Genomic DNA, 13,893 nt, shown 5'->3' on the forward strand with positions numbered 1-13,893 from the left:
TCTTATAAAATATAATTCTCTAACATGGAGCTTTACACAATAGTGTGTACTGTTACTTTTGATAGTTTTAGTACATTTCACTTCTAATACTAGAAGTCCTGCATTAAAGTAAGGTTTTGAATGCGGAACAATAACTTGTAGTGGAGTACTTTCACTGCGTCATTTTAGGAGTTATATTTAAGTAACGGACCTGAATAATTCTTCCACCGCTGGATTTCACAAATTCACTATGACAATATTTGGTTATGGTTACTGACTGTGACAAGTGCAGGGACTGTTGTTATCTTTCTGGCTAGATTTTTGCAGTAAAGCTTGGGGGCCTTGAACATTGAATAGCTATAGATATTAATGAGGAATGACACGTACAGATTATTTTAATAATAGTTTCGTTTCCAAAATGTTCTAACATTTATTTAAATGTTTTGATGTCTAAATAGAAACTGCAACGCTTAAAGCAGCAATATAGGATGTTTGCTGGGCATTGGCAACAGCAGCCTCTGTGGCCACAAGTGGTAATTGCGGGCCTCTGATGAATTAAAAATCTGCTTCACAACCAGGAATGCAAAAAGGGCATAAACCCCAATATTGACAGCTACCAGGGCCACTCATGGAATCTGGGGTTATGTACCTAACTATTGAACTTTTCTATTTCTAGTAAGAAAAGAATGAGACACTAAAAACAAAATGTATTGTGAAAAGATCAGCCACGGAAAAGACATACTTCTCCTGTGCTAGGCTGCAGTTTCCCGTCGGCCGTGTTTGTGGGCTGCAGTGTATGATACAGAAGTGTTGCAGTGCCAGACCACTGAGATCCTGGAGCAGGCTGGAAACGCCTGTGACAACAAGCACACCACAATCATCCCCTATCACGTGCAGCTGGCCGTCCGCAACAACGAGAAAGTCAACAAACTGCTGCTAGTGAAAAGTGAACTTTTTTTGCTGGAGATCCAACCCACAAGAACGATCATTCTGGCAATATCTATTTTTTATATATATAAAAAAATTGAAATATGCCAGCTATATTTGTAGTTAACAAGCCACCGTGTGATTAACATCTAGGCCTCAAGCAAAACACTCAAAACTCTAGCAAGGAGACCAGATAGGAAGATCACTAGAGACTGGAGGGCTCAACATAACTCTTGATATTAACAAATATATTAGTACATCAAATAAACTCATCACGTGTACTCCTTTTATGGTATCAATTTCACACAGCAAAATGCAAGATAAACATAGTAAAACAGTAGGCTGTAGTCCTGTTTATGTTACCATCAAAACAATCCCAAGCACATATAAAGTGCTCATAGCAGATCCGTATCTATATTTGTTAAAGGTGAAAACCGTGATTTACAATAATAATTAAAAAAAAAATGTCCATGGTAAATAATGAAAATGTCTGTTTCCCTCAATTTTAATCTTGGAGAATACAAAAAAAAAAAAAAATCAGCTGTAGATGATTATTTTTGAATTTCACATACACTGTAAGGTGACGTAGCCTCCAATTAACCGAAATTAATAAATTTCTGAAGCAGCTAACCACAACTTAATACATGAACCTTTCGTATGCACGGTTGCATGTGATATCACTTGGATGAATTTAAAAAAAAAAAAAAAAAAATCTACAATCTTGTTCATTAATTCCGAAAATAACAAAAAAATAAAATAAACGTAAATACACAAAACAGAATCAGTGATTTTTCTTTTTCTTTAATTTAATTTTTTTTTTTATTTATAACGTTATGGTTCCCGGTCTGGGGGCATGTGTTTGTGAGTGGGTGTTCGTGTCTGCAGCATCCGGCAAAACCGCGGACAGTCCCGGCGGTGGAGGTTCGCGTCGCTCGCTCAACTGAAGCTCCGCAGAAGGTAGCCGGTTAGCATCATGGCGAACGTCGCGGACACTAAGCTGTACGACATCCTCGGAGTTTCCCCCTCCGCTTCTGAAAATGAGCTGAAAAAGGTACGTGGCTTCTGGAATAGAATAAAACACACAAGAAGGAGAAGAAGAAAAAAAAAAAAGGGTTGGAGGGATGGGAGGGAGGGGGGGGGTGTTTTATTAGATTTAGGAACAGGATTAAGAAAAAAATAGAAAAGAAAAGAGGAAGAGAGGTCATCAATGTGGCCCACAAAACAAGCTAGCTTAGCTTCCAGAACGCTCGGCAGTTAGTTAGCCCGCTAACAGCGCGATGCTTCAATGGGCGGCGTTTTTTTTAAATATTTTTATTTTTATTTAGAGATAAATAAAGCTACAAATCGGCGGTTTGCGAATTGCTGATACTGGTTTTTTTTTATTATTATTATTATTATTTTTTTTTTTTATCGTTTACAACATATACGAGAAGGATGGAGCTGGCCTGTCCCCCCCCCCCCCCGGAAAAAAAAAAAAAAAAACCCAAAGAAATACACGGACGACCACGAGTGGAGGATTAGCTTCCCGGCTACCTTCAATGATACATTCCAGCAAATAGTCTCCGCCGATTCAATAACGAGGCGAACGGAAGTCCAAACAAATACATTATATTGTTGTTAATTGCTCTGGGTAAACTTGTGGGTTAGCTGATGTTAATAATAATAATTAAAAAAAAAAATATTAAAAAATAAAACCCCCCTTCTTGTGGCTGTAGTAGTCGACATCAGGACTTTAAAGTCCCTTTCAAACATTAGGCGGATGCGAGTTGTTTATAATCGACAACGCTGCGGTCTCATCAGGTCTCGTGTGTCTTATGTTGTGGAACAGAAAACTAAATTAATAACACGATCATTTTACATTAAAAGCCTAATTAGATGATGGTCTTGTCATCCCAGCAGTTATTTTGCTACCTTTAGTAAACGTGCTCGCTTGGTGGCAATAAGAGACATTGATGACTTCATTTTCTGAACCTTTTTTTTTTTTTAGGTCAGATTTTAGCGTTTGAGTTGTATCAGAGGATAATGGCAATTGTTATTTTACTGGTGACTCAAAACCTGCATATATTTTTCTTGTCGTTTCGTTGATGTTGAAAGGCAAGCCATGTTTTTGACAACAGGCCCACAAGTCAAGACCTCAGCTCGTAAAGACAGTTAATACACTTTAGTGATTTGCTACCAGAGCTGTTTAACACGGGCTCAGGTCACTCGCACAGCTACCTTCACGTTGATTTTGTTGGTTTGTTTCAGGCCTACCGCAAACTGGCCAAAGAATACCATCCCGACAAGAACCCTGATGCCGGAGACAAGGTATGACGACGTATTACGTTAACGGCGGCAACACCGTACTGAGCAACAGTACCAAAAACAGCAGCTCAGCTACTCAACAGTTGGGAGCAAAGAAATGATGTCAACTTAATTTGTCATGATCACACAGCCCATCTCTTTGAGTAATAATACCAGGCACAGATCAGAGTACCGAATGCGAAATGGCTGTTCTCTAGGGAGACGCGTTTCCATTTTTGATGTTTACTGCTCTATGACTTAAATCATCTGATTTTGCGAGAACGTGTCACTTCAAACTAGCATGTCCTGTTTTTTTTGTTTTTTTTTAAGGTTATTTTTACTTTTTGTCGCGGAGTGCTGAATGTGTTTGGATCCGACACCGTGTCGAGCTGTCTGTTTGTTCTTCATTCATTTCCCAGTTTAAAGAAATAAGTTTTGCCTATGAAGTATTGACAAACCCAGAGAAGAAGGAGCTTTATGATCGCTATGGAGAACAAGGGCTACGGGAGGGAGGAGGCGGAGGGCCTGGCATGGACGACATCTTCTCGCACATTTTTGGCGGTGGACTGTTTGGATTCATGGGGGGACAAGGCAGAGGACGCAACGGCGGCAGGAGGAGAGGAGATGATATGGTGCACCCTCTGAAGTAAGTATTTTACATTGACGTAGTGCAGGTGGTTCAGTTATGAAGTGCTGTGTTGTCTTACAAGTCCTTTGTCCACGCAGAGTTTCTCTTGAAGACCTGTATAATGGCAAAACCACAAAACTGCAACTTAGTAAGAATGTGCTCTGTGGTGCCTGTAATGGGTGAGTCTGCTTTTAATTTGTCAGCTTTATGATTAAAAGCATTTTGATTGTTTGTAATGGCTGACATTCTGTTGCGCATTGATAACAAAGTCTGATACTTTCCTGTTGGCTTCCAGTCAGGGCGGTAAGGCAGGAGCTGTGCAGAAATGTGTGGCATGCAGAGGACGAGGTATGAGAATCATGATTAGACAGCTGGCCCCGGGGATGGTTCAACAGATGCAGTCAGTCTGCACAGACTGCAACGGAGAGGGTAATATGTCCGTTAATGGCCGCGCACTGAAAAAAACTTGATAACGTGCAAAACAGAACTCTGAAAAAGTCTGTGTATACGTGGTTGTGCAGGTGAGGTGATAAATGAGAAGGATCGCTGCAAAAAGTGCGAGGGTCACAAAGTGTGCAAGGAGACGAAGCTTCTGGAGGTTCACGTGGACAAAGGCATGAAGCACGGACAGAAGATCACATTTTCTGGGGAAGCTGACCAAGCGCCAGGCATTGAACCAGGAGATATAGTCTTGGTGCTGCAAGAGAAGGAACATGAGGTACCTCAAAATAGATTGCTCCTGATCGTTATTACAGTTAATGAGACACAAACTCGTTTGAGGAGCAAATTCTACATTTATTTGAGAAATGTGTTGTAATATATTAACCGAAGCAACAAACTTGGGATTTCAATGTAAAACAGGAATTCCGCCGTGATGGCAGTGACCTTCACATGGTCCAACGCATCGGCCTGGTTGAGGCTCTTTGTGGCTTCCAGCTGACCGTCACACACCTGGATGGACGTCAGTTGCTGGTCAAATACCCACCTGGCAAGGTCATTGAGCCAGGTAAACATCTTTATACCACCTTCATTTAATTTCTTTCTTTCATCACATACCTGCTTTTTAATGGACAAAAGGAGAGTACCGCGTGAACATTTATTGTTTACTGCAGCTATTAAGGTGGTGGTGGTGCCAACATTCATTATTGGGACATGTGGGATGTGAGCTAAAACATTTTGTTTATTTAGCGGTTTATTCTTTTTTAAAAAAAAATTATTATTATTGTTTGCCTGCCATTTGTGTAGATATGATAAACATCTAGTGTATAATTTGCTGGTAAATACAAAAAAATGTCTGTAGTTTAGGACAAAATAGTATTTTTTTTTTACTCCTGATCTTATGCATACACGTACACGTGTTATTGTTAACGCATGTCAAAAGCAAAGTGGGTGTCGAAATGAAAAGCTAAGGTATTGATTTCCTGACCATTTGAACTGTTGAAAGTGCATATAGAAGCCAAGGCCTCATACTGCATTCTAAGATTCTTCTTGCATCTACACGTCTTTCACACCGTCTTGTCTGTGTGGCAGGCTGCATTCGAATGGTGAAAGGAGAAGGAATGCCTCAATACAGAAATCCATTTGAGAAGGGAGACCTTTACATCAAGTTCGATGTCCAGTTCCCTGAAAACAACTGGATTAGCCCTGAAAAACTGAATGCGAGTTGCAATCTATAAATATTTTGATTTGCACTTTCTTTTTTTAAATTTTTTTTTTTTAAGGTGGAATGATTGTGATATCTTGATGTACGTTTTCTACGTTTATTTTCTTCAGGAACTGGAGTGCCTGCTGCCTGCTCGTGCTGATAACCCCGTCATCGCAGCGGATGCGGAGGAAGTTGACCTGACGGAGTTTGACAGGAGTCAAGGCTCAGGAGCCGGAGCTAGGAGAGAGGCCTACAATGATAGTTCTGATGAGGAAGGGGGTCACCACGGCCCAGGGGTGCAGTGCGCACACCAATAGAGAGACTCATACATAGACTTGCACACACATAAAAGCATAAATATACAAACATCCCTTAAGTCCCATAGCTAACACCATTCAAGACATGCCGAACACACGCGCACATTCTTCTTCTTACATGATTCACATGAGAAAGAGATACACAAATACATGAGCATCCACCCTCCTCAGTTCCATGGTGCCCATAAGTCAGAGAGGTCATGGACATCTGATGACCGTTTTGTGTTTATGGACAGTAGTGCTCATCAAAGCCTCTAGCAAGAAGGCGGTCTAATTGTAAGAGGTTCACTGACTGACCTAGACTTGGACCTCTCTGTTTTCATCCTAAGCGTTTACCTTTCACTGTGGGAAACACCAGTCTAGTGCATAAAATGCAGATATCATCGACCATCTTGTAAAAGGTGTAGTTTAGTCAATCACACACAAGCGCATGCTGCTTCTTGCTGAAGATCTTGGTCATGTAGTTTCAGGGTCCAGACACTACAGAGAAATCTGATACCACACCTGTTTATATGTCAGTGTGTCACTGCTGTTAAAGTGCCCTGCTGCCATAAGAGCTAACCTGGTTACAGCCCTAAAAGTGTGTCCTCTGCAGAGCCTGCTGAGAACCACACGTTTAGCCCACCTCATCCTCCAAGGTGAACTGTCAAGCGTTAAGAATGGGATTTGCTGGTTCTTTTCAATTCTTAGCTGTCACATTTAAACAATATTACAGCCCAGAGTATAGCACCTGCCTGCCAGGCACTATGTTTTCTTTTTAGTCTGGAATTTCAGTTTTTGTTTGTCTTTGTTGGTGGGAATGTTAAGTGTGTTTGAAACCACAGAACTTGATGTTGTGTGCTCCAGATTTAAGTTGAGGACACACTTGTGTACTGTGTATGTGTGTGATACAGTGGCTCAGTGTGTGGGAGCTGCTGTGGAATGTTCTGGCTCATTAGGTTGGTAGGTTTTCCTGCTTTGTGTTGGGACTGCAGTGTGAGTGGACACCATTTAAAGTCAGTTGAGGAGGAACAACAACAAAAAACAAAACAAAAAAAAAGAATGTTTATTTGCTGAGAATCTTTCCCATGTGGACTAACTTTCCCTCACCAGGACAGAGAGGTCCTCCTCTCTTGCAGGAAAACCACCGGCCCGCACCAGTCCCTCTGTATTATACATATCTCCCCATCGTAGAGTTGTTAGACATGATACAATACTCCCATCCCCATACACCTGTAAATAATACAGTCCCAGTCCATAGGTGCATTAAAGGTCTACAGTGGTGTCCTCCTATAGTCAACTTTTTTTTTTTACATAAGTGAGTAATGGCCTAAAGTGTCACCATATAAATGTTCTGTTCACATGAAGGAAAGTTAATGGAACCACTGTGGACTGTTCACGTGCACCTCTGCGGCTTATTGTGTATGTAATCTAGGCCACAGGGGATAACGTGTACACAATTAAAAGGGGTCATTGGTAAATTACATTATTGTTGATGCTTATGGTTGTCAAGATGATAATTAAACTGTATAATAAACTAAAAGTTTGTTGAGGTCTGTTTTGTTTCATATACACAATCTGCAATTTTAAGAATCCACAGTTTCTTATTAATTTGTGTTTATAGAACCACAGACAAAAAGGAGCAACACCACTGATGGAAAAGAAATTGTGGCTCAATAGATTTTAAATAATTATTAAGCCAAACACGTAGTATTTAGTGATGTGAAGTTGCATATCAGACCGTATTAATAATTATGAGGAATATGTGACAAACAGCAGAAGTGTCTCAGTCGGCTCCATCCTCAGTTTCTCTGCTGTGGAGGGCAACAGGACCCAGCAGTTCTTTAAATCCTGCAGTATTCCTACAAGATAAAAAAAAAAAAAAGGGGCATGTGGAGGTGAAGGATGTCTCCATTAATCAGGTGTTTTGCATCTAATTTAAAAGGAGTGCCATTTACCTGTCTCTTTTGGACTGCATGATATAAGAGCGCTCTCTTCTGAGCTGCTCCAGTCTCTCCCTGACGAGTGTCTTCTGCTGGTTCTTGTCCTCCTAAAACAATAATAAGCCAAAGGTAAATATGACAAAACACTTATCAGATAAAATAACCCAGAGTCCTTCAATATACTGTCTAGTTACCAGTGGAAGATCTTGCGTGAGGTGCCTGAGCCTGTCTGTGCGTTTCAGGCCGAGCAGGTCTTCCTCTGCCTTTCTGTTCTGGATGATTGACAGGCGCTCCTGAACCTGAAAGACAAAATACCAGAGCACCTCTGCCTCTCACTTATACTGCTCTGAATACTCATTCAGCGACCCTCTGTCCACCTTTCTCTCACCCTCAGCAGCTGTCGCTCTCTGTCTCTCTGCTGCCTCTGTTCAACTTTTCTTTGCAGGTCCACCAGATTGCGCATCGTTCTCTCTCTCTCCATCGCGGAAACCGGTTCTCTCGCTCGCTCTCTCTCCATCAGAGTGGCTTCACTCAATGCTTTCCTTTCCGGGAGGCTGCCCTCTTCCTGGAAAACAGGAAAAAAACAGCTGGTTGGACCAATAAAGTAAATTAATAATACTCGAGAGCACTTGTTTCACAAAGAGGTAGCAACAATCTTACTGCTGCTGCTGGAGAATATTCCTGGTCCTCATGGTGAGTGGGTTCCCACATTTCCACCTCAGTCACTTCTCCACCAGCATTAGCTGTGTCATTGGACGCTCCAGAGCAGAAGTCATCAACATACGGTTTAATGTCAGAGGAATCAGCCAAGAGATGTGTCTGTAAAGCCTGCAGGCTCTCTGGGACCAAAGCATGTGTTTGAAGGTCACATTCAGGTGTGGCTTCTCCCTCGTCTGGTTGATCAGCTATCGGCCTCTTATTCAAGATCAACTAGCGAGAATATAAAAGGTGAAGGAATATAATGAAGGACATTGTGACAGTGGATACTCGTCCGCTACACACATTTAATGTAGTACCTGCTCTACTGTGTTGCACTGCTGGTCTGCAGACTGTGTGTCATGGTGACCTGCAGAGCCAGATTGTAACAGAGTCAGTGTCAGCTCTTCACCGTCTCTCTCCTGAGCTGTCTCCTCACATTGTGTGGGCTGGATTTGGGTCTTCAAACTGCTCTCATCATCCAGACTCTCTCCTGGTGCCCCATCTGCAGCCTCTGCCTCAAAGTCTGTGTCATCCTCTGGTGGTTTGCTCCAAGCCAGGGTGATCAGAGAGTCTTGTTTCTCATACCTCTGGGAACCTTTTTTTGCACTCTCTTCTTCTTCCTGCTGGGCTCTTCCCTCTGCAGCGAGGCCCTCCTGAGCATTGCTTTTTGCTTTTGACACACACAAGATCTCCAAGTAGGGAAGGTCCTCCATGACCACTCCACAACCTGGGGGAATGCAAAGTACATTATTCCTTCAGCTGTGGGAGCATGTTATATATTTTGACTGTTTTCAATACCTGTACAGACATCCTGTTTGTCAGTCCCATCCGCAGCTCGGACTTCATTCAGTTCACTGCTGGCCCTGCTGACTGAATGAGCTGCCTGAGCTTCAGCTGATCCAACACTGATGTTTTGGATCTTGACTTGTTCAGTGTAGCAGGATTGATCTATGTTTGGCTCATTGCTGCCGTTTTTAACTTGGTTTGGATAATCAATTTGCAAAGAGCCTGAGGTATGAGTGGTCTCTGAGCTGAGGAGGGTGAGCAGGTTGGTGAAATGCTGTGCTTGAATTTCAGATTCATATTTATCTTGCAGAGCCTGCACACGCTGTGCATCCTAACAGACACACAAGATATACAGTTATTACTTTCATACTCGTGTCTACTGTTACATTTCTACGTACTCCTGCTTTTCTGCAGATGCCGTGGTTATCTTGACTCACCTTGTCCATCAGCGCTTGCAGTAAAGCAGAAGCTTGGACCTCTTGAAGCTCCGTGAGATGGGTCAGGAGGAGCAGGGCACAATCCTCCAGCTGAAGTTGGGACCATTCTCCATGGGGCTGCACTTGGGGCTCAGACTTGAGTTGTGGCGGAAGATTTGTTTGCTCTACGGGGGTCTGAGTCCCATTGTGTGTCTGCAGCCGAGCCCGGATTTGTCTCAGCCTTTTTATACAACCATTCCTTAAAACTGCTTGCTTCTGACCGTCTGTATACAAAATAGGAAACACAATGGTGGAATGTAGAAATGAAGGAGTTACAAAAGATTCTGACAAATGCTGCAGAGAAAAAAAACAAGATATTGATTTACCCTCTGTTAGAGGCTCTGTGCAGTCTGGCCCTTGCAGATCCTCAAGGGAGACCTTGTGTACCAACCTGACCAGGTGCTTCCTCTCCTGCTCCTGAGTCAGCACCAGCAGCTGCAGCACTGCCTGCTGGGAGTGGGCCAAATTTTTTGTTTTGTTACTGATAAAAATTCTGCAGTGCTCTCATTTTTAAATCTCAACCCACAAAAGAAGACAATGTGTCATAATATTATGATGTGGTGTGCGGCCTGTGCCTCATAATCAGTGGTTCAGAGGTTTACATGACCTGCTGTAGTGTCTTGAAGTCCTCCTTTTCATTTTCCTCTTCAACATGTAGCCACAGGGCAACCTGCTCTGCTCTGCACGGACTGTTCACATGTGGCCTGGACAGATAGATTAGAGACAGATACTATACAGTTGAAACTAAGTGTCCAAAGAGCCTGAAGCTGATGAAAGTGAATACATGTTAATTTTCAGTGTTTCACTGTTATTTTACTGTTAGAGTTTGTATTTGCTCACCATGTCTCCCAGGACTGCCGTGCTGCCAGGAGAGCACTGTGGGACAATTTTTCTCTCTGAGCTCTGACAGTTGCCAACCTGATGTGTAGACACAACAATCTCAGGCTCTCCCCATGCAGCCTGGAAGGCAAAAGATTAATGGATCAACACATTCTCTCTCGCACTGTCACGAATAGAGCCATGTATAAGTCCACGTATGACACATTTTGAATACAAATTTGTTTGCAAACAGTTCTTTCTCAAGTCAAGAATGTGGATGTACAGTATATACTGTATGTGTCTGGAATCAGGTTAAAACGTGTTATGTGAACAAACATGCTTATTTACCTCTCTCCCAGGACTATCAATGTGTCCCGTTCTTGTTGACGATATGTGTGTAACTCATTCAGGAGAGAAACAGCAGACCAGGACCGTTTGCTAGAGTCAGGACAGCTTCTTAAAGATGCATCCAGATAAGCCCTGCAGGAGAATAATTCTTACGTGGTGCTTTTGTTTGAGATGCATCAAGCTAAAGTTGTAGGTGGTTTGTATATTTACTTGAATTAATTAGTTTTGAAACCAATAAATATTGGTAGATTGTAGTTTGGTTATTGTTTATCTTTTTTGAATTTCATTTCTTCAGTAGTTTTCATATAAATCTTAAAGAGTCCCTTAAGACATGTATTCAGACATATAAAAGTACTCTTAAAATGCTAATTTACATGTTTTCTGTATCACCTATTTATAAATTCTTAAATTTACTTCTACTTTGTCCCCTCACTTAAAAACAAATCTAGGACATATAGATATGCAAATATTGTTCATTTCAAAACCTTGGCTGTCACAAAATCATCTCACTCTTCTATGTAAGCCTGCCAGTTTTAGCTGAGCCAGATACTGGTTGACTCTCTCTGGTCTGCTGTGAGGATCTTGATTTCTCTTAACTTCCTGTTCCTTTGAGGTTTTGAGGGGTTTTCAGCATTTGTGTGTTTTTAATGTCCCAGCTCTCCTGATTGTTAACTTGTGCCTTGAGTGTTAAAACAGCCCGTGGTTGCTCCTCAGGTAAAACATGTTAGGAATTCATGGGTAGGTATTTTTCTAGGGCCATCACAAAGTTTATTTTTCAATACCTTTACTGTGAACATGCCACAGTCTAATACACTTTTTTTTTTTTGGTGATCGGGCAAATCGTTAACAATGGGAAGCCCCCGTGGCTGCTCCAATGTGACCAATAGACCACTATCCCCACTGCATCGTGAAATGTTTTTTCCAGTGTCTTGCTCTGCGTAGCTTCATTTTTGTCATAATTTAATTACGGTTGTGTTCAAGAATTAGAGAGTGGATCTCTTTCCCCCTTTTGCTTCCCCCTGACCTGTCACACCACAGGCCTCTGCCCAGTCATGATCTCTCAGTGTACTGTTAAGAGCCCTAATTCTTAATATTGAACTATCCCTTTTGTGTATTCTGTGTTTACAAATTGTTCAAAAGACTACCTGTTTTGGGAAATCCCAAGCTTTTCTTTTTTTCTCAACATTTCTGATTATTAAACTTTTAAAGTACACACACACTGTAGTTTTTATTCCTCCTGAGATGGTCTCTGCACATCTGCACACTGATTCATTTTCATTCAAATCCATTGGTCTCATGCTCTGCATAGTGCAACTCAAACATCCAAGTGAACAAACAATAAGCAAAAGACATCTTTGATTGGAGGGGGACTTTACATGTACAAACTTGGTGTGTGTGTGTGTGTGTGTGTGTGTGTGTGTGTGTGTGTGTGTGTGTGTGTGTGTTACTTGTATATCCTGAATGCTCCTGGAAGTTCAGCCAAACTGAGCATGTCAACAGACTCCCAAGCCTCCTCTGCAAGATCCTCCAGCCCCTCCACTTCCTTTTGTTGTTGCCATGGCAGCAGCATCTCCCAGACACTCTCAGCTGATTTGCCAAAAAAAAAAGAAAAAAAAGAAACATGAAATGCTCTATAATGCTGAGCAAGTTGTTCTTATGAGATTGTTCTGTTTTTTTTTGCGATGACAGCTCGGAGAAAAAATTCCTTACTGTGGTGCTCCTGAAGCATTTCTGTGTAAAGCAAGTGTGTCACCACATCATACTTCACTTCTACCAGCAGGAGGACTTCTGACAAGGAGACACAGCCCCATGCCTGACCTCTAATCCCGAGCCTTTGGCCCTGCCAGGGAGAAGGCACCATGCTTTTCACACCCTCTGATGCCAATCTGAGCAGAAACACAGACACATCAACAACATAATTACAATAAATAATCACTTGAATGTATAAGGGGTGGATTGTAACGTTACACAAAAGTACTAATTGTTTCCAGAGGTTGAGATTTTCCAATGAATCACTTATTATCACTTGCTATTTATGAGGCAGTACTCATAAATACTTAGTTTAAGTGATGCTGTGTAACTATTGGAAGAAGCAACATTCTTAAGTTGCATAAATTAGCAATAAAGTGCATTGTTACATAAATCAGTACACATAACGTTTTTTTTGGTGCTGCAGCCTTGGTCTGTTATGACACTTGCTAAAGTTAGCTTATGTTAGGTCGATTGAAGTGCAGACATATTGTTTTAGCATTTAACATTGTTTATATTTAATTGTTACTTTTGCAGCAATGGCTGCAGTTAAGTTATTTTGGTTTTCTTTAAAATAAATATCTTTTTTCACCTTAATATGCAGGATAGAAGTAAAGAACAAAAGTACAAATTTGGTGCCTTTCAGGGGTTGAATTACTGCCTTATCACAATTGCATGTCATCTACTTTATACATTCACCAATAGCAGCAAAAGTCAACCAAAGTCCCTGTACCTATGGTTTCAATCATTTTTCACTTAAAAAGAAACATGCTCACCTAGCCCAGCACTGCCTTGCTGCTTTCTTGAGCCTCTTCACACCTGTGACTCTCCTACAGAGCTCTTTTTTTCTCATGAGTCTCACCATCTGTGTATGGAAAGAAAAGAAGGGCAACTAATGTTGAACAGAGGAACTGCCCAGGAGAAAATTTTCTACAATGCAAGTACATTACGTACCTGAGGGCTGTCTGTTTCAATTATGAATGGTTGCATGGATCCAGAATCTGACTTTAAAGACTGTTTAAAAACTTTGGGGTGTGTGCTTTGCTGCAGGCCGTCCACCGTGCGATGAAGATTTCCAGTGTTTAGTAGCTGGAGGTCCCAGTACAACTAAAGATAACAGCATTTACTGTTTACTAAAAGTACATAAAATAAATTTTGGATTCCAGGTATTTTCATACAATTACATAGAAAAAAAGAACATTTAATTGTACCATTTCCTTCTTTTCCCTCTCCCTTTCCATTTCTAAGAGAACATCCAAAATATTTTCACCAACACAGGACCAGCTATCGTCGCCTCCTGCAATCTGAAACACAC

The 13,893-nt window shown here is 41.4% G+C and overlaps 1 protein-coding gene across 1 annotated transcript; it reads left to right on the top strand.

Moving 5' to 3' along the window:
• Positions 1–1,793: 1,793 nt before the first annotated feature.
• dnaja2b (DnaJ heat shock protein family (Hsp40) member A2b) lies at positions 1,794–7,310 on the top strand. Its single transcript, XM_069162625.1, has 9 exons — positions 1,794–1,957; positions 3,154–3,213; positions 3,609–3,835; positions 3,916–3,996; positions 4,113–4,246; positions 4,339–4,535; positions 4,679–4,823; positions 5,348–5,475; positions 5,591–7,310. Exons 1-9 carry the CDS (start codon positions 1,880–1,882, stop codon positions 5,777–5,779), a joined length of 1,239 nt encoding a protein of 412 aa, XP_069018726.1. The 5' UTR covers positions 1,794–1,879; the 3' UTR covers positions 5,780–7,310.
• Positions 7,311–13,893: the final 6,583 nt, after the last annotated feature.

Source organism: Embiotoca jacksoni, unplaced genomic scaffold (assembly GCF_022577435.1).
Source record: "Embiotoca jacksoni isolate LCO1_2020_lvr unplaced genomic scaffold, fEmbJac1.0.p SCAF_3, whole genome shotgun sequence".
Lineage (NCBI taxonomy): Eukaryota > Metazoa > Chordata > Actinopteri > Embiotocidae > Embiotoca > Embiotoca jacksoni.